The sequence below is a fragment of the Ursus arctos genome, unplaced genomic scaffold (genome assembly GCF_023065955.2).
Source record: "Ursus arctos isolate Adak ecotype North America unplaced genomic scaffold, UrsArc2.0 scaffold_12, whole genome shotgun sequence".
NCBI classification, from domain to species: Eukaryota; Metazoa; Chordata; class Mammalia; order Carnivora; family Ursidae; genus Ursus; species Ursus arctos.
Genome location: NW_026622786.1, coordinates 55,642,107 through 55,663,707, shown reverse-complemented (window position 1 = coordinate 55,663,707; position 21,601 = coordinate 55,642,107). Strand labels below are relative to the sequence as shown.

Below are 21,601 nucleotides of genomic sequence, written 5' to 3'. Positions count from 1 at the left end.
ATTATAGGGCCTGAGGTTATAGAGAGAAAATATAGACTTTGCATTTAAGCAGGGGGAACAATCAAGAAAATAGAAATTCTAAACACAGTAGGTTGTGAGCTGTGATTGAGATCTGTACAAGGTGGTCTTGGACCCCAAACAGGGGCACATTAACTCAGATATCAGGAAGGACTTCCTGGAAGTGACACTGCCTTGGTACTGAAGTGTGAGTGGAGATTAGGTAATAAAGAGGAACTAGAATGTTCTGGGAGATGGGAAGCCTGCAGAAAAATGAAACCTAGAATCCGTACTGGGAACCATAGAAAGTTTGTAATGCTTAGAAATGAAGGCTTAGATGCTTAGAAATGAAGGCAAGACTCCATCCCTAGGGAATCTGAAAGGAAAAGAGGAGTGAGAGCAGGAAGACAAATTACTCCTATTTTATTAGTGGCAAGTTTTCCCATTATTGTCCTCTGTTGGGATCTTGATGATCTGATTCAAGAGGTGGGGATTTCATGTCAAAATAATACTTGATGGAGGATTAACAGCTGGCTGTGTCCTTGTCAGGTTTGATGTTGTTGCTTTGTATTTTGCTGCAGCTGCTGCCCATTCACACTCTGAGGCTTGGCATGGAAGTGGATTCCTTTGATGGGCACCATTATATCTCTTCAGTTGCTCCAGGTGGTCCTGTTGATACATTGAACCTCCTGCAGCCAGAGGATGAGCTTCTTGAGGTAAAATTTCTGAGAGATAAAAGACACAGGACAGGAATTTCTAAGTTGTAGGAAAATGTATTTTTACCAGAAATGCACTGAATTACATTATTGCCAGTGTAATGTGAACACTTACATTGAAAAATACTTGGGGACTATCCTTTCAAGTATACAACATAGTATTATTAACGATAGCCCCCAAATTGCTTTAAGAGTAGATCTCAGATGTTTTTACCACACATACAAAATGGTAAGTAACCATGTGCGGTGATGAATGTGTTAACTAACTTAATTGTGACAATATTTCACAATATAGATGTATGTCGAATCATCACACTGTACACCTTAAACTTAATGTTTTGTGTCAATTTTATCTGAATAGAACTGGAGAAAATGAAATAAAATAAAGGCAAAGAAAAATATAGCCTATGTAATGATAAAGAGAATAGATAATATGCTTTCAGTTCATTTTCCCCATCTTTTGGGACTCCTGAGATGTTCTTTCAAGTGCTTATTTAAGTGATTGAGAAAGAAGCTAATGTCTTGCTTTAGTTTAATAGCAGAATTAGGATTTTTTTTTTTTTTTAGCAAAATTCTTTTTTAAGAGACAAATCCCTATCCCTTGTTTGCAACATGTAGTCACATTCACTTGCAGGTTTTATTGGTTATTTCTAATAAGAATTAGGCTAGCTGGATGACCTCAGGCTTATGTATTGCTGACTGGTATTCAGATTGTCTCCTTGGGGCTCACTTCTCCAACATGGCAGCCTCTGTGGGCTCACTCAGGCTCCCCAGCCTGTCTTCAGCTAGAGCAATTCTAGAGCACTTTTGCTCTGACATAACGTTCTTGAGAGATTTTGTTAGCTTGGATAGTCTTAGAGCTAATGTAATGAACAAACAGCATTGAATCCCCTAATTTTACAGACAGGAAAATAAGGCATTGATTTCCCCCAGCTTTATATACTCATAGCATGATGACTTTAGTTCATATTTTCTACCTCCCATTTCACTGTTTTTTTTTCAAATACACTACTTCCTAAGCTCCTAAAAAAACAAATGTGGGGAATGGTCAAACTTAAAGAAGGCTGGTAAAAGGGTTCTGCCAAGAGTTAGGAACCACAAGAAGCTCTAATTTGGGTTTAATAGAATCAACCTTGTAGCCTTAGCCAAGATTAGACTCCCATGGGCCTTGATTTTAGAGATGTCTTTCTAAAGTTGATGTTTACTGAAAGTGAGATGACAAGGATAGCAAATAGGGTTGTTGTTGGGTGCAACTGCATTTTTGAGTTGTGTCTGGCCACCTAGAGAAGTATGTTGAGAATTCTGGCTGACTTTTGAGGTCAGAGGGAAAGCTGCCATGACTAGTCGTTAAATTTTGTCATAAGCATAGGACGGCTGGATGTGGGAGTCCGGTTTTAAGCTGTAGATAAGTGGCTTATTTTTAGAAGTGCTCAAGGAATCCTACTGGGATGCTTATTATGGAATAATGCCTTTAAGTTTTACTACATGACTGAGGGGTTTTGTTTTTTTGTTTTTTGTTGTTTTTGGTTTTTGTTTATTGTTTTGGTTTTGGTACTAAGATCATATCTTTCTCTTTTGATTGTCAGGGTGTATACTAGCTTTATGGATATCACACATAATAATCTGTAGATTGGAGACCATTTCTATAATGTATAGTTTGTAGGTATTGAGAAAGGAGATATTTTTGTTTGGAGAGAAGTGGAATTTGTAAAAACCAGTTTGATTCTTTTTTGTGAGAAATACACATGTATTGTCCTGTATACCTGAAACTAATGTAATGTGGTATGTCAACTACAGTTTTTGAAAATTTTAATTTCAGAGTAGTTGACATACAGTGTTCTGTTAACTACAATTAAAAATTATAATAAAAATTATAATAAAATACTTTTTCTCTAAGGAAAAAATATGCATACACAAAATTACCATTTTAACCATTTTGGTGTACAGTTCAGTGGCATGAAGCATGATTCACTAATAGTATGTGGTAGGTGATAAAGAAATAGTGGCAAGTATAGAGGAAGTGTGCATGATCCCAGCCATCAGCTGAGTCCTCTGTGCTTCAGCCAAGCCTAAGATCCCATGGGCCTTCCATCTTATAAGAGAACATGGTATAATAAGGTAGTATACTGTAATTCTTAATTAGAGATTTCTGGTGAAAACAAGGGAGATAGGAAGTGAGGCATAGGTTTGAAGTCAGAAGAGCTGCCCCTGTGTTTGAATTTGCCACAGCTTCACAATCTATCCTCTGACACGTCACTCAACTGTTTTGAGAGTTGTTTTTCATCAGTAGATGCCTACCTCACCATGTTTTTGTGAGAGTCTAGTGGAATAACAGCAATGTAAACTTTATTTTATTTTAAAGATTTTATTTATATGAGAGCGTGTGTGAGCTGAAGGGGGCAGAGAGGAGCAGAGGGGAAGGAAGGGGGAAAGAATCTCCATCAGACTCCGTGTTGTGTGTGGAGCCTGACCTGGGGCTCGATCTCACGACCTGAGCTGAAACCAAGAGCCCTGCGCTTAACTGACTGAGCCACCCAGGTGTCCCTTAAACTTTATTTTTTTAACATACAGTGTTTTATTGGTTTCAGGCATACAATATAGTGATTCAACAATTCATACATCACCCTGTGGTCATCACAACAAGTGTGCTCCTTAATCCCCCTCACCTATTTCACCCACTCCCCACTCACTTCCCCACTGGTAACTCTCAGTTCTCTGTAATTAAGAGTCTCTTTCTTGATTTGTCTCTGTTTTTTTCCCTTCCCTCATTTGTTTTGTTTCTTAAATTCCACTAGTGAAATTGTATGGTAATTGTCTTTCTCTGACTTATTTCACTTCACATTATACTCTCTAACTCCATGTCATTGCAAATGGTAAGATTTCATTCTTTTTTATGGCTGAATAATAGTCCTCTGTGCGTGCACGCGCGCGCGCGTGTGTGTGTACACACGTATACCACATCTTTTTTTATCCATTCCATTCACCAGTCGATGGACACGTGGACTGTTTCCATAATTTGACTGTTGTAAATAATGCTGAAGTAAACATTGGGATACATGTATCCCTTTGAATTAGTGTTTTTGTATTCTTTGGGTAAATAGTACTGTGATTGATTGTAGGGTAGTTCTGTTTTTAACTTTTTGAGGAACCTCCATACTGTTTTCCAGAGTGGCTGCATTCATCCATGTAAACTTTAAAGCATTATCTCACTGTGAGATCTTGGCAGTATTATCGCTGTGAAAAGGCATAAACAGTCTTTATGGGATAAGATGAATGAGGATTGAATGAGGTAATGTAGTGGGACAATACTTGTACAGTATTATGTACTCTGCAAATGTGTATGTGTGTGTGCTTTCTAATCACAGAGCCTGAATAATTAAGACTTGATAGCACTTAAGAGGGTCTCAAGTTGGAGGGCCTAGAGAAATACTGTGAACTCTAAAATAAAAATTGGCTTATTCTGAATAGCCAAATATAGAAATAAAAAAATCTCTTAAGTTATCCAAATAAACTCCCTGAACCTAAAGAGTGTGTGTGTGCGCGTGCACATGCGTGCTCCTTAGAGCTTAAAACCAGAAACACAAATATGCTTTGGGGTTAGAACATTGTGCCAAGTCTCAGCCCAGAGCAGCTATTTACAGCAGCCATAAATCCTCTTAGATAGGAGCTGGTAATGGGAAATGTGACCAATCCCTTAACAGTAGAGAACAGTGAGGAGGACTACCAGGCCCTGCTATAATAATTGGAGACAATTCAAATGAATAAATAATGAGCTAAATAAATATTTAAATGTACTCCAAGATAAAAACCTGAAAAGTGATTTTCTAATTTGTTGAAGTAATGGGAAACACAAACTAAGACTTGCGTATGGTAGAATTCTTGGCTTTGGTTGTATCCGCTTGCTTTCTTCTCAGTATAGAGTACTGTGTATTCAGATGATTTGAGAACTTTCTGTGTTTGTGGCACCACTTGGCACTGGGGACGTGATATGACCAGTGAAGGTTGACTTTCAGTTCTTCCGGGGAAAAACCTGTCAGCCGCTGAACTTGCTGTCCCCCGGATCCCTTTCATCAGTCAGAAAGTCTTGGGAGATGCTATTGACTGTTCTACCGGGACCAGCTCCCTGGAGCATATATGGATCTCTTTACTCTGTGGTGGTATCTCTGTAAATAATTAAGAGGCAGAGAGATGGTGTCTGGCCTGATGGCTGAGTGCTTGTATGTTGAGGGCCTGAGAGTGGCTCCCAGCGATGATTGACTTGGGGCTGAGGCTGCTGCTGCTGAGATGCGTGCAACAACCCAGAGGGTCATATTCTCTGAGAATGACAGATTTTGTGCAAAGGTTTCTCCCAGGAAAGTCAGCCCCACCGGTTATCTGGACATTAGCACGGCACCTGTCAGAAGTTGATGCCAGCCCAGAAATATCTTTAAAACGAATAATGCTACTGACCCCTCCCAGGAAGATAGGAGTCAGATGTGAAAAGAGTGGTTAATGCCTGGATTACGTTCATGCCTCAGCTTTTGGGGAGTAGCAGACAGATCAGTTTTTAGGGGCATTGAGTCAGAACTGAGAGAGCTTCTGGAGCTTAAGTCAAGTAGATAAAAAAATTAGATTTATCTTTGTAAATCATCTTTGGTGCAAAGTATTACTGTGCACTAAAATATGAAACTTAGATAATTTTGTGGTGATAAGCATTAAGCATTAGTAAGGAGTAGCTGGTTATCATTTTGTTTTAAGCACATGGAACACACATCAAACAATTCGAAAACTGACACACATCCTATACTTGATGGCTGTGTGAGCAGAACGTGCAAGAATAGAATGGAGGCAAACTTACATGTATTTCTTTTCTGTAGACATGATTTCTCTAGGAAGGTATTAAGCGTCAGAGGGGAAGATGGACCATGAGAAACTACGGACTCCAGGAAACAAACTGAGGGTTACTGGAGGGGAGGTGGGTAGGGGGATGGGGTAACCAGATGATGGGCATTAAGGAGGGCACATGATGTAATGAGCATTGAGTGTTATATGCAACTGATGAATTCCTTGAGAGCTTGTTTGGAGGTTCTAGCAGGGGAGCGCAGCTACTCGTATACCCTTGACCGAAGAACGGTCCTCCTCTATCGGGGAAGGTCGTCCTCTTCGACCGAGCGCACAGCTTCGGGAGGGACGCACATGGAGCGGTGAGGGAGGAAGGGGACACCCGCCTAGCCAGCCAGATCAGCCGAATCAACCCTGGCGATCAATGGGGTGACAGATGTCGCAGCCAGATCGCCCTCACATCCGCAACTGATGAATTCCTGAACTCTACATCTCAAACCAATGATGTGCTGTATGTTGGCTAACTGAATTTAAGTTTGAAAAAAAGTTTATGGCATGTGAAAGAAAATTGTGAAATTGATGCTAAATTTTGACAGCTGAGTATCCTAGATTTTGTTACCTACACATTGTAAATTGAGCAGTTTTTAACTACAGCCTTAAAATTAGTGTTAATATCTATAGTGGTATTTTTATGAAATGAAAAAGCAAAAGGAGGCATTCTTAGGAAGACTAGCAGTGATATTTAGTGTGTTTAAGGAGAGATGTGTAGAAGTAGATGAGAGAATTCAACATTGGAGGATAGAGAAGAGAAACCATGGAGGTGTGAAAAATTAGGCAGATCACTTATAACCCTCACACGTCTTAGACTTTCTTCACTGAAATTCAGTAAAGATTTAGTCTTAATTTTTGTACATTTGATTTCTAATGTTTTTAGTTACTACTAAAATAACGTTTAGACCCTTTGTTCATGGGGAAAATAAAGCAATCCGGTTTTTATTTGGATAAATCCATGTGAGCATGGGACTTTGGTTTTTTCTTCGGGGCCTGCTCACTTCTAACTTATCCCTTGTCTTTCTAGGTCAATGGTGTGCAGCTGTATGGGAAATCTCGCCGAGAAGCAGTGTCTTTCCTCAAAGAGGTGCCTCCTCCCTTTACCTTGGTTTGCTGTCGACGACTGTTTGATGATGAAGCTTCTGTGGATGAACCAAGGGCCACTGAAGCCCCTCTTCCCAAGATGGAGGTACTAACTGAATATTCCGTGGCTCCCAGAGGAGTGAGCATTCATCAAGAATGCCCTGAACAGTGTGTTTGGATATGAAAGGAGGGGAGAATTTTCCATCTTCTTTTATTTGACTACAGTAGCACTCAAAGGCAATCATGCATAGCTTTACAAACCGTTACTTTTCATTTCACATCATAAAACTTTTTTTCTTCTTCTTCTTCTTTTTTTTTTTTTTTTTTTTTAACCTGAAATGTTGGTGACGTTAATGTGCATGCCCTTTATCTTAGAGAACCTTTTTTTAGTAATTTCCAGGGCTCATTACTTTTGGCTCCCAGTTCAGCTCAGTTCATCTTAAGTTGAAGATATTGGTGAGTGTTGAGTATCTAATGGACTTCCCTTTTTCAGAGCCTTAGAAATATGAAGATCTATGACCAGTTTCAAAGTGAGTAAAAATTGCTGTAAAAGCCTTCAGAAGGTCAGAGAATAAAATAACATTTTCTGTGCTCTTGGTACACTTCTTTTTTTAAAAAGAACATTGTGATTATGAGAACGGTTTTAAGCACGTGCTTTGCCGTCTTACGCCAATTGTAACCTCATCTTTTATGCCACTTCCCCTATCCTACTCCCACCCCCCCTTTCCAGACCCTTACAAATTATAATTCCATTAACACCAGTTTACTTATTTATTTTTATATTTTTTAAGATTTTCTTTATGTATTTGACAGAGAGCGCAAGTAGGGGAAGCGGTAGGGAGGGGGAGAAGCAGACTCTCCGCTGAGCAGGGATCCCAATGTGGGACTTGATCCCAGGACCCTGGGATCATGACCTGAGCTGATGGCAGATCCTTAACCAACTGAGCCACCCAGGTGTCCCATTAACACCAGTTTAGACACACAGAGTCTTCGCTTTACCTGCTTATGGTGTGAGTTTCAAGATAATCGTGCCTCTACCACTAAGTGATTATGTATCTTTGAGCAAATAACTTGACTTTCTGTTCATCCCCTTTTTTTGAAAGTTGGGAATACCTATAGTACTTACTGCCCTCATCAGTTTATATGAGAAGGAAATGAAGTAATATGTGCCCAACTCTTAGTGCAGTAACGCCTTGCACATGAAAAGTGCTCAGGAAAAGTTAACTATTGCTCTTGACTCCACCAGTCCAGCCCTCTGTGTTTCCTGATTTCCTGAAGTATGTAAGAGGCTAGCCCTGTCTTAGGGTCACAGATACTTTCATGTGTATTAAGCTTGCTTTTACAAGAAAACTCAGCTCCCGTGAGCAGAGTCATATCTTAAAATTATTTTGTCTCTCATAGTGTTTTTATTGTATACTGGGTGTATAAGAATTGCTTAATCCATTATTGATGGAGAATCTTTTTTTTCTTAACGTTTATCTTTGGTAAAACATATTTCAAGGAAGGAACTGGAATATCACTTTTGTGATTCTTAGTATCTTTACTAAAATTCAATGTGGATGAGGGCTTACCTCTAAAGATTGATAAAAATGCCTTTAATCTCATCTTACAGGGTGTGTAAATCACCCAGCTTGCTGACTCAGTGCTCCCATCTGTCATCCTTTACCACAATGGGTAAACAACAGCTTTGAATTATTCTAAATGTCAACCTTGCTGCCCATTAGTTGATTGCTTTCCATTCTGTAAATACAGGAGTTATGCAGAATTGATTGTATCAAAGTGATATATCTCAGGTTGGACTATAATATCTTATGTATCTTGGATGCCTTGAAATTTCTATAAACTTAGGTTTTATAAGTGTGTGTGGTTTCTTAAAATCCTGGCTTTCTTTCCTATCTTTTTTTTTTTTTTTCCATTTATCCCCATATCATCTTAGGTTCTTAAACCTTATCTGGTTAGGCAGCTCAGCCAGAATTCTAATGCTCATTAATCAGTGAGGGTATTAAATGCCCCAGTAAAACATCAATCATATTGTATTAGGTATTGGAACTTTACTTTCTATTGGAAGGTATGATGTTTTCTTTTTAAATATCATTTCCTCACATGAGGCTGATATATACAGAGGTTATTGATCCAGAACATCCCACTAATTTCAAGTTTTGTAATTCAAGAACCCCAAAATTGTTCCCATGTTTAGACTCAATCCACCGTGGATTGAGTTTTGACTTTCCATGTCCTGCGGGGACAGTTTGAGATCTGGACCAACCCTAATTTAAAAAAATTTTTTGTACTTGCTATGGTTCCTTACTCTTCCCTGTTAGAGGGGTCTCCTTTGATTTCATTAAATGGATTTTTTTATGCAACTCACTCAAAATTATGTTCCTAGGAATGACGCACTTTGATTTTGTTTACTAAGAGCACCCTAAGTTTTAAGAAGCCTATTTTTAAAAATTACTATTTAGTCTGTAGCTTTATTTAAAAAGTTTCAAGGAATATGCAGTCAAAGATGGATGATTTGTTAATGTACTGGACAAATATTTATCAAGCACCTACTGTGAGCCAGACTGTATTGTGGGCTGAGTGGATAGCTATTGGTAAACCCCATGGTAGCCCACACAGAAGTCTCTATTCTAGCCTGTCATTTTGTTAGTTGCTAGGGCTACAAAGAAAAAGAAGATAATCTTTGAGCTTCAGATAGAAGTTCAGAGTATTTTGAGGAAGATAAATCATATGAAAACACTGTATAGTGCTATAAATAGTATTAAAGAGTTAAAGCAGCTCTTCTTCTGTGTAGTCAACTCATTGACCTGCTATCATTTAGCTTCCTAGAATTCCCTATAGCAGTGACTCTCCCCGAAAGGAGGCGGGAGCCTGGAATCGGGGCATTGGGGGTACGAAGTCAAGGAAGATAACCAGGGCATGTGTATTGGATAGTTTTGCCGACTTACGTCCTCCAAGATGAGATTTTCCTTATTTCAACTCAGTGATTTTTTTTTTAAGATTTTATTTATTCATTAGAGACAGAGGGAGAGAGAGAACACGAGTAGGGAGGGGGGAGGCAGAGGGAGAAGCCGACACCTGGCTAGGCAGGAGCCCTGCGTGGGGCTTGATCCCAGGTCTTGGAGATCACAACCCGAGCCAAAGGCAGACGCTCAACCATCTGAGCCACCCAGGTGCCCCTCAGTGGTTTTTTTAAAACTGGTTTTTAGACTAAGACGATTCCTAAGGACTTGGATTTTTTCCACTTTATTTTTCTAGCGAAGAGTTTCTTGAAAATTTCCAGGAGCCAACGGAAGTGGTTTCTCTTGGGTCTTGTCCTGTCCTCTCTCTGTGTTGGCATCTTTCTGTCTCTCACTGTCATGATGAATTCAGGTATTGCTACTTAAATATCTTATAAGCTTTGACTTTGTATGATATTTTCATTTTTTCTTTAATTGCATATTTTTCCTTTTATGCTTCTAATGGGATGACAGAACTCATTGAAGTATAGGAGGTCAGTGTTAATATTTTGGAGGAAGCAGGTACTTTACATTTAAAAAAATTTACCTGTATGAACAGTCTGCATTTTTAAGTACTTGAATTTTCATGAAGATGTTATACTAGAGTGTGTGTGCCCCAGTGCATGCCCCTTCGAAGATTAAAAAGATAAAGTATGCATGCCAAAGAGAATTCCCAGTTGGAGAGGAAGCTAGGAGATTCCTATTATGTTAATTCTTTTCAGAATTGAAAGGACAGTGTTTTGAAGCATTTATCTTCTTTGGTGTTTCAGGCTGACCACAGTATAGACATCAATACTGAAGAAGACGATGAAGGGGAATTAGCACTATGGTCTCCTGAAGTCAAGATTGTTGAACTAGTAAAAGATCATAAAGGCTTGGGATTCAGCATCTTGGATTACCAGGTATAAGAATCTATATTGAATTTTTGGAGGGATTTGTTTTAAAGGTATGTGAAGTAGTAATTATTTAAGGCACCCACTAGGGCAAACTGAATGATTTGATCTATAATGCTACCATCCGAAGGCAGGTGTTATAATTTCCATTGTTACCCTTGCACTTGGTAGCTTTCTTAGTGAATAAAATGATGGATGATATAATAATTGAACAGTGAGGGAAGCAGCAGTTTTATGCCTATGGATGCTTTTAAGAGACTGGAGTTTGAAGAGTTTTTTTTTATTATTTTATTTTATTTTATTTTATTATTTTAAAGATTTTATTTATTTGATAGCACAAGAGGGGGGAGGGTCAGAGGGAGAAACAGACTTCTGCTGAGCAGGGAGCCCGATGGGAGACTCGATCCTGGGACTCTAGGATCATGACCTGAGCTGAAGGCAGTTGCTTAACCAACTGAGCCACCCAGGCGCCCCTGAAGAGTTTTTTTATGTGGAGGGATTTTCCCTCCCATTTTTATTGAGATATATTTCATATATCATAAAATTCATGCTGTTTGGTTGTTTTTAGTATATTCAGAGTTGTGCAGCCATCACGACAGTCTAATTTTAGAACCCTTTCATCACCCCAGAAAGAAACCTGTCCACATTAGAGTCATTCCCAACTCTCACTCTTCTCTCTCCCCTTCACATGAAGGCTTTTATTGTTTTGCTTGTCTGTTGATCTCAGTGAGCTTGAATAAATAGAAATGTTCTTGATGAAATTATATATTTATATTTAATACAGAACACATACTATTTATGTATTTATATGTACTCCAATTATAGCTAAAGTCACTAATGCATTTGGGGGGTTGTGTGTGAAAGATCGCAATAGGACACCTATATGTTGTATCAGTTTACGGGTTTACAGTATTTTTAGACCTTCTGATTATCATGGGGAATTTAAAAATGTTGGCAAAAAACCTCTTCACTTTTAAGATGCATATTTTAATACTTTAGTGCTGCCTAAACACATTGTGGTTTAATAAAGCAAAATGTACTCTATCAAAGCACATAAAATGCCAAGTGATATAAAAATCAATTTTTTTTATATAATGAGGCATTCGGGAACAGATTAAAAGAAAAATACTTTGAGCATTATGTAAGAACATTAAATTCCGTATTTAGATAGTGTGATTTAAGATTACTGAAATAGATTATTCGTTTTCGCTGGCATATTTCTGTGCAGATAACCCTCTCTGTTATTAGAACTTTTCTTTGGCATATTACTGAATTATGATTTGCTGATTGTAAATAATGCGTATTTGGGGAAATATTTTTATCAAGAAGTATCAATACTGTAAGATTCTAGAAGTTTCTATATTGGTTAATATAAGGGCATATAAGGGGGGGTAACTGGGTGATGGACATTAAGGAGGTTACATGATATAATAAGCACTGGGTATTATATAAGACTAATCACTGACCTCTACCTCTGAAACTAATAATACATTCTATGTTAATTAATTGAATTTAAATTAAATAAAACTATTAAAAAATATAAGGGTATATAAAACATTGGAGGTACCATCTCAATTTTTCTTCCCCAATGTACCCTTCTTATCTACCACTTGGTAAATGATAAATAAGTATTTGCAGAATATTGAATAAAGTTTAGGTTAGCCAAAATTAACTGGAAGTAAATGAACACATTCAGTGAGATTTTTTGTTAACCATTTTGATAATTAGGATTTAGTTTAGAAAACACCTTTCAGATGAAGTGTTAGATATTCAGCTACATTTCCATTATGATTGGAAGCTATATGTATTTGCATTCTTATATAATGGTTGCTCTTACCCTCTTAAATGACATTGTGTGCAAGTTTTATATTTTCAATATTTCCCATGTTAAAGCAGAGAAGTGCTTTAGAAATAAAAACAAAAACAAACTTCAGTAAAGGAGAGAAAGAAAAAGTTGGGAGTCCTTAAGAGTTTAACCTCTAATTTACAGAAGAATTTATATCAGTTCTGAGCTTTGAAAATATGAAAATATGAAAAAAATTTTTCTTCACTGCATTCCTTTAGGTATGCCTTTTTGAAGCATACTTTGGTTTTTATAAATTTTATTCTTTTAATAAAATTCTAGGTTTTCCCCCCTACCCCTTATCTTCCTCATAATCATCGTTACATATACTGACATTTCTGCACAAATAAGTGATTTTGCTGTAAAAGAAGTAATTTACCTTTGTGCTTCTCAGAGAACTGATAGAAAAATATTAAATTTTTGAAATGCTACTTTGATTCATATTAAAGCACTCAGCTTATTTACTTCCGTAGCTAAACCTTGGAAGAAAAAAACATTCAAACTTAAACTGAATTTTTTTCTTAAGTCAGTCTTAAGTACATTTACTTATAATTGTATTCAGCACATTTTCACCATTTGTCAGTGGCATGTGGAACTGTTAAACACTATGACATTTAGATGACACATAAACACAATTTAAAATTTGGTTTTGGGCAAGTTAATTAATTGGTTATATTATCCCTTGTTGTAATTAGGTAATAAATTCTAAGTTCAAAAAAATTTTTTTTGCAAGGGCAGGTGAAGGTTTAGCAAAAGTCATGAAAGGCCATGTTCCTGGCCATTACTGTATTTGATGCATCCTGTATGAATTTATTAGGTAGCTGAATGGGGCCAATGCAGATCCACCCACATCCCCTTTCCCCCCTTAGCACATTTAGAATAAGAATACTTTAGAAACATTTTGGCCACAGGGAGAAAGTTATAGGAGAGTGGGAGAGCTTCCAGGTTGTAAAGGGCTGCATTAGCAGTATTGAAGAGATTGAAAATTTACTTAGCAATATTAATTTCTCACTAACTGATTTTTCTTTAAAATAGTAAGAACTTCCTCAAGAACCTGACAAAATTATATTCATCTCTTTCATTGCTGCTTATGTAATTTCTTCATCTATTTTGTTCTGGATTAAGTAAGTTAATGTGTAAAGAAGTAGGAAATGTTAACATTACAATGGGTATCTGAATATTGATAATCATCCAATTTAGAAAATAAACTACGGAAGTCTTGATATTGTCCTTGAAGGTATAGCCATACTACAATATATTTGAACCCTGTCAATTTTTAGCTATCTGGTTAGATTAGGAAAATTAATAAGTAGATACCTTTGTTTAGTGAAATCTAAATTTAATTGTAAAAATTACATTCTAAAATGGAGCCAACTCCTGATGAACCATCGTGAATTATCCAGTTGTGGATTATGGGCCGGCAGTTTGCTTTTTACATAAATTGAACTGAACTTTAGGAAAAGATGAGTGAGCAGATAAAGGATCTTGAATTGGCCATGGAACTATGGGGTAGCTGTTTGGACAGGCGAAAGTCTGCAAATTCAAAGAGCAAAGAACAAACTGGAAATTCATTTTCATGAAAGGCATTTAAAATAGATTGGGGCAAAGGAAAAGGAGAAAGCAATAGGGAATTATTTACTATAACCTAGTAAACAATGGTTTACGTAGTTTTTATGTTATAGTAAATATGATTCAGGTGGTAAGCCGCCTCATTAGATTTTAGGATAAAGTGATAATAGCTTTATTGGCTCTGATTTGAATGAAGGTAGAATATTTATTAGTCTCAAATATTTCTAGGTACTACTCCATGTAGCGGCTAGTTAAATTCCTGCCCTAAATGTGTACCATATTAGAAGGCTCATTGGTCACTATAGTGTCATACCTTATACACTTAATGTCATGGAAAACAGCGATGTGCATAATTTATCAAGAACATGAATATTACGGCTTAGCTATGTCCTCTGTTTCTAAGCAATATAAAACTTCAGAAATTTGGTTATAACTTTTATAGTATAATTTCTTGCCGATTTCTAGATATGGTTTACATATTGTGCTTTAGTTATTGTTGTCTTGAGTATATGTAATGTCTTTATTCCTTGGTATATTACTAATACTCATACTAATCCTACTACAAGTAAAACTGACACAAATCCAATAATAATAGCTAACATTTATTGAGTGTTTACTGTTTGCTGGGCACTGTTCTGATTGCTTTATGTATTCCTCACAAGAACGCTGTGGAGGAGGTACTCTTATTATTATCCTCATTCTTGAAGTAAGGAACCTGAAGCACAGAGAGGTTATGTAACTAGTCCAAGTTCACACAGCTAGTATATGGCAGAACTACAATTTGAACTCAAGCCGTTAGCTCCCAGAATCTATGCTTTCAACTACCATATTATGTTGCTCCTTTCCTTATGAGGGCATTTTATTACAGGAGATGTTTGTACTAAATTTATTACAGCAGATCTTCCTGTTTTTCCAGCTTGTAAAAAAAATTTCATATTTTAAGGGTAAGCTGCTAGGTAGTATTCTCATTTTTAATGCTTATATGAAAATTTAGTAAGTATTAAAGATTAACATAGTGGGCTCATGCATTGTGTAAGAGCTAGTGTTTGTTTATTGCTTCAAATGAAAATAATTACAAATTTAAGAATCATAAATTAGTGCAACGAATTTGTTGTGGGCCAGTGTTCAGTAATGAAGCAGCTGTTAGGTAGTGTGAGCCTGTGATTTTTAATTTCTACCAAAAAGCTTGAAATAAATTTAGAGTTGTCTGGATTTCACCTTGGGTTGACCTTATATATTAAACATGGCAAGTGGGTATTTTCTGGTGTTTTGATTTATGTTGAACTTTGAATAACCCCTCATGATTATAATTCACTGGAAATGTTTGACATTAGCCAATTTTTGAACATTAGCCATGATATTGCCATTCTTAATACTTTTGGATTTCAGTGATTTAGAAGGTAAAATTTATTAACCAATAATTCTCTTCCCTACCACATCCCAATCTTCATTTCTCTCCCCTCCTGATGTGGACAGACTCAATTTTTGGCAAAGCACGTATTTTTAAAAGACTTTGGGTTTATCTCATACACTAAGATAAAAATTAGAAAGCATTATAGCATAGCCATTGAGAGGTGATTCGTACAGTACATAATGATACATAACAGTACATAAATACTGTTAGTAATATTTTAAAAAATTGTTTGAAAGACCAAAGACAAATGATGACTCACTAAAAACAATAGTGAAAATATTCCTCCCTATTAAAAAAACAGTGATTAATTTTTCTTAACAGAAGAAATGGGTTATAAAGCCCAAATAGTATGAATATAAAACATTGAGGTATTGCTGAGTCTTGAATATGGTGTGCCTTACTATTTCTGAGAAAAACTTAGTGTGCAGTTTTTGCCTGATTCCCTCTTACCTCCATTAGATAAATTCTTTTAAAAAGATTTTGGGGCACCTGGGTGGCTCAGTCGTTAAGCGACTGCCTTCGGCTCAGGTCATGATCCCAGGGTCCTGGGATCGAGCCCCACATTGGGGGCTCGCTGTATCTCTCTCTGTCAAATAAATAAAATCTTAAAAAAAAAAAAGATTTTAAAAGTTGTAGGAAGAGATTGTGTAAATTTTATGTATGTGGCTTTAAATTGGCTTTTTTCTTATATGTGCAACAGAATGACTTTCTCTGCACATTAGAAATGTATGTATATATTATTATTTTTCAAAGATTTTATTTTTAAGTACTCTACATCCAGCGTGGGGCCAGAACTCACTACCCCGAGATCAAGAGGCGCATGTTCCACTGACTGAGCCAGTGAGGAACTCCTAGAAATGTTTTTAAAATAAGTAGTAAAGGGACGCCTGGGTGACTCGGTTAAGTGCGCGACTCTTGATTTTGGCTTAAGTCATGATCTCAGGGTTGTGAGATCGAGCCTCGCACTGGGCTCTGCACTGGGTGTGGAGCCTGCTTGAGATTCTCTCTCTCTCCTTCTCTAAAAAAATAATAAAAATGAATCTAAATAATGCATACATATGGCATAAAAATTCAAAGGTACATAAAGGTATCCTGTGAAAAGTAAATCTACCTCTAATCATAGTCCCTCACTTCTCTTGGATAAAAACTCCTGTTTTTCTTGTCTGTCCTCTCAGATATTATACATACACAATTATAAAAGTAATAGTTTTTTTTGTTGTTGTTGCTTAATGGTTTTTAAAAAATTTTTTACACATAAATGGAATATATCATTACTTTTGATCTCAATGATATGTTCTTTCATTTTGGTATTTATAGAGCTGTTCTATTCTTTTTATAGTAATTCTTTTTAATAACTGCATAGTATATTATTGTGGATGTTCAATAATTTATTTAACCAATGTCCTGTACCCAGTTAGTGGGTATTTCAAATGAAGCTGTGTTGAATATCTTTGTCCTACTCTTTTGTAACAAGGTGGAAATAATCCTTGTGATGAGTCCTTACAATTGCTCATCAAAGGAGCACAGGTCCTTTTGGATTTGGGTACCTTTGAATTTGGGTACATTTTTACCAAATTGCTTGAATGTAACCCATTTGTGAGACTCGTGTATAGACCACTTAAAATTGATGCCTTATGTAGTGTCATTTCTTTGATTAGATAATTCTCTTGGAAAACAAAGTGTAAGCAGGTGCCTAAGTCATGAATTTGCTAATGGTTTTCCATAATATGGACAGATTAAGTGATAGTGATATAGAACTATCCATTTTGTTTCGACTTTATATTGGCACTAATTAATTTATTGATCTTTGTAGCTAAGAGGGCATAAATGGTTTATATTCAGACAATGCTATTAGTGCCCAAGAGTTATTCCTATTTCTTTTGCCAGTTTTAATCTTGGTTATCAGAAAATTGAGTTTATAAATGGAAGAAATTGAGGGTTTTAATTTTTGCTATTTTCGGTGGATGCCTCTACTAGCACACAGTGTTTCCTAACTTGTGGAAGCCCAGTATTGTTATGTTCCTGTTAGCTGATTAGTTCACAGAATCTAAGATAGAGAATTAGATAGGTATTAACAGAATTTTAGCGTATAGTAGTACATATAGTAGTCATATTGAAAAGTCAGATACAAACATATACTACTTCCAGAATCTAAGACACGGAGGACAGTCATGTGTTGCAGGTTACTATATATGTGCACTTTCATGCTCAATGGGCCTCATAACATGGACACCAATATCTAGGTTGGTTTTTTCTTTTGTTGTTGTTTTTCTTTTTTTTTCCCCTCCGAAAGATTTTATTTATTTATTTGTCAGAGAGAGAGAGAACACAAGTAGGAGAGGCAGGCAGAGGGAGAAGCAGGCTCCCTGCTGAGCAAGGAGCCCGATGCGGGACTCCATCCCAGGACCCTGGAATCGTGACCTGAGTGGAAGGCAGACGATTAACTGACTGAGCCACCCAGGCATCCTTTTTTTTTTTTTTTTTTAAAGAATTCTTTGTGTTCATTTCATCCATGTAGGATTAAGATAGTAAGAGGAAGAAAAATGGCATCAATCTACTACTAATGGCAGTGTCCACGTTCTTGCAGATACATAGCTTGCTGTTGAACAGACCACACATCTGCATTTAAAGGTCACTTTTGCTTCATGGAACGTGGGACTGTTAAAGGCTATTCGATGCCCATCCCTGATTCCTATCCACATTTATTTTTATTAACATCAAAGTACTGTAAGCTCCAGTGCCAACTGGGGTGAAGATTTCTTTTTACAGAGGATTTGCTTCCTTTCCCTCTATGGGAAAGTTCTGTATCCTTTAAATCATTTTAAGCTGCTTCATTTGAAAAATAATTCTTAGTAGTGTGTTCATGGAGTGGATTGATTGTGGCTAGTGGGGAAATTCTCTTATGGCTTAAAGATTGCTTTTCAAGCCTGCGAAGTGGGTGAATGAAGGGAGCCCACTCCTGGTGTGTGGAGTTTGTAGTGCGCTCAGGATGATGACTGACTTCCAAAAACCACAGTTCAGCAAGACTAAAGGCATCAGGAGACCAGAAGCCACTTAATAAGAGATCAAAGAGGCTGTGTGTATATCAGCTTGAAATCCAGATAGTACAGATCAAAAGCTTGCCTTAGTGAGGCAGCTGCAGGGGGATGAAGTTAGCAGGAGGCCCCAAAGATCTTAAGTCAGGCCTGATGTTGAACTTTGCGGGAATTTCATGGCTCCTCTGGAATACGAATTTGGCAAAAAAAAAAAAAAAAAAAAAAAAAAATCCCATTGTGTCTAATGGGGCAGGGGTGGGGGTGGAATAGAAGGCAGGCAGCAAATGCTTGTCAGCTGGTTGGTGCTTTCTCATAGGGTGACTCCCCTTTTAACAAATGTTTCTTAAGGACTGTTTCTGCTTCATACTAGAAGGCATTGCTGAGGAGAAGGAGATCCTGAAAATGCTATATCTGTTGTATTACCTTTCATGAGTATTTCACAGATAGCCAAAATGCAAATATTAGTGTTTATGAAACAGCCACAGAGAGCTAAAATAGAGGCATAAAGATGCTCAGATTGACTGCAAAACCTGGCAATTACATCTCTCTTGTGAAATGCTGAACGTATTCCAGGAAGTTAGTGGATATCAGTCTAGCTGCATATCTGTCTCCCATGTAATTAAAAACAGAATAATAACTGTCAAAAAAAAAATGTTGCTCTAAAGAAGAAACTCATTCTCCAGAGCTATTTCTTCACCAGGCTTCCCCTCCCTCTGTGGGTGTGAGTGTGTTTTGGAAGTCCTCACTTGATTCTGATGTCACCATTGAGAACCATGGTGGTGGATGACAGTCATAGCCCCTCCTGCAGTATGGCCGAAAGACTGAATCAGAAACACCAACACGTGCTGAGGCTCTCTTTTCCCAAGGCGTGGCGATTTGTACTGCTCTGCCCTATTTGTGGGTGTCATTTGGAGCCAGGCAGTGATCCAAAGAGGCCATGCTCTCCCCAGCAAGGGCCAGGAAGTGGTGCTGCCTCCTTCTGGTACCAGAGGCCTAATTTGTTAATGATGCATGAAAGGGGATTGGCTGCCTGATCTTTATATACCATTTTCTAGGGCTCAGGTTTCCCTTTCAACTGTTCCTTTTGTATTTTCCTTTAGTCAGATATGACACTCACCCGTACACCACTGTGAGCATATAGGATGGTTAGCAGCACTAGCTCACGAGTCAGAGAGGACCAGGATTTTCATTTTGGCTGTGCCCCCCTACTAGGACTTGGGACAGGCTTAGTCTTTGTTATTCTCAGTTTACTAAAATAATAATTTCTGAAATAGAAATAATATTTGCCTTATAAAGTTGTAAAGACTAAATAAAAGATGAATATCAATGCCCACACTTTCCTAGGCATAAAATAACATGTTACCAGTTACTGAAGAATGATGATGATTCTAGAAAATAGAATCTGAGCATGCAATGGCTCTTCCTGTTACTCATTCTCTCCTTCAAAAAAAGTTACTATTCATTTACTATGAGCTAGTATGGGGTATACGCAGATGACAAGAGATGTTAAAGGTCTTTGATACGGATATTTGAGCATCGTCTATGGCAGGCACTGTTCTGGACATGGAGAATATAGTCGTGAACAAGCTCAACCATAGACTCCACGTCCTTATGGAGGTTAAATTCACAGGAGTAGAGAGTCAGCAGATAAATAAACATGTTAAATACACTAAAGGAAAGAGACTTGAGAACAACTCTGTATAATACATTATGGTTTTAGCAGTGCTGAAAGTGAGACTAAAGCCTCTGTGATGATTGCTTTTTAGGATTCAGAGGGGCCTCACAGGGAGCTGAGGTAAGCCTTGACAAACAGGTAGTGGACATTCCAGGCACAGGAATGTCCTGGAATTGATTACTTGGTCCTTATTTCAAGTCGTCTTCTTCCTTTTTTTTTTTTTTCTTTTTTTAGTGGCTGTTAACTGTATGTACAGCTATCTATACTTTTTAGTTTTATTCATTTTAATGAAAAATCCTTTGAGAAACTTTGTGTGCTCGTATTTTATTTGGAAACCAGGACTACCATTTCCCATGGTAGTAATAGCCTGTGATTGTGGATTATGTACTGCTTACGCTGGGGCAGGCATTGCTTACAGCCTTGCTACATGCATAACTGGTTCGATCATCCCCACAACCCCACGAGGTAGCTCCTGTGATCATCTTCATTTTATGGCTGAGGAAACTGGATGACAAGAGGTTAAGGAATTTGCTCAAGATCACCCAATTAGTCGGGAGTGGAGCTGGGCTTCTAAGTCTGTGCTCCAGTGGTGTGAAAATACAGTCTGCAAAAACGACACTGGTTCTTCATAACTGTGGCCTAACACAATGATACATGACAAAAAATTTCCAGTTGTCTTTCCAGAGGAAAATACTTACTACAATTCCAAAAGATTTACTTGAGATCATTTCTGAATCTTGTGGTTCCTTGAGTTTATTCCTCCCACCTGGCCAAAGCTCTTTAGAGACCTGTCTGCTTTCTTCCCCGCCAGAGAGTACAAACAGTGTGCTGCGTCCTAGATTTCCCGGCAGGACTCCGTGGCCTTTCTCCTGTACAGTTCCAGAGTTGGCTAGGTTTTATTCTGCATGTTATATGCTACATACTATACAGAGTATTGGTTGCCCATTCAAGGATTTTTCTTAAAAAAAAAAACAAAACCACAGAATTTTTCTAGAGTGCAGATCATATTATATTCTTGATACGGCTGTGTGTGTCAGCAAACGTCCCAGCCTGGAGAGGGCTCCCATCTCTTGGTGTCTGCTCCAAGGGACAAAGAGGGCTGAGGACGCCACGCTGCTCTGAGCTTCTCTCAGATGCAGAGGTCTATGTATCTGAGAGTTATGGGGTCAGCTCTGTATTTTCACATGTTACCACATAAGCATAATATCACCAGTGGTTTAGTAGTTGATAGCACTGTTGGTTTAAATCACATATGCTCAGTTGAGTTTAAAAGACAGTAAACTCCACGGTAATTGTTGACTCCTCAGTCCCATATTTCCTGCTGAGCTCTTCTCTGTCATCATCTTCACAGTTTTAACCAAAGAACGGTAACAGCACTTACGAAGTGACCTCTACGGACTTAGAAAGCACCTTTCGTGACCTGTGTCGTTTAATGCTTTGCACAACTCTGTGAAGTCTGTACTCTTGTTCTTCCCACTTCACCAGTGAGAAACCCAAGTCTCAGC

The 21,601-nt window shown here is 37.6% G+C and overlaps 1 protein-coding gene across 4 annotated transcripts in view; it reads left to right on the top strand.

Moving 5' to 3' along the window:
- Window positions 1-21,601, top strand: part of PATJ (PATJ crumbs cell polarity complex component) — a 336,460-nt gene that overhangs the window by 61,210 nt on the left and 253,649 nt on the right. For all 4 annotated transcript variants that reach the window (XM_048220189.2, XM_026497951.4, XM_026497952.4 and 1 more), the window contains exons 15-17: window positions 579-713; window positions 6,613-6,774; window positions 10,438-10,569. In XM_048220189.2, the coding sequence (XP_048076146.1) occupies window positions 579-713; window positions 6,613-6,774; window positions 10,438-10,569 (429 nt within the window). The remainder of the gene's footprint in view (window positions 1-578; window positions 714-6,612; window positions 6,775-10,437; window positions 10,570-21,601) is intronic.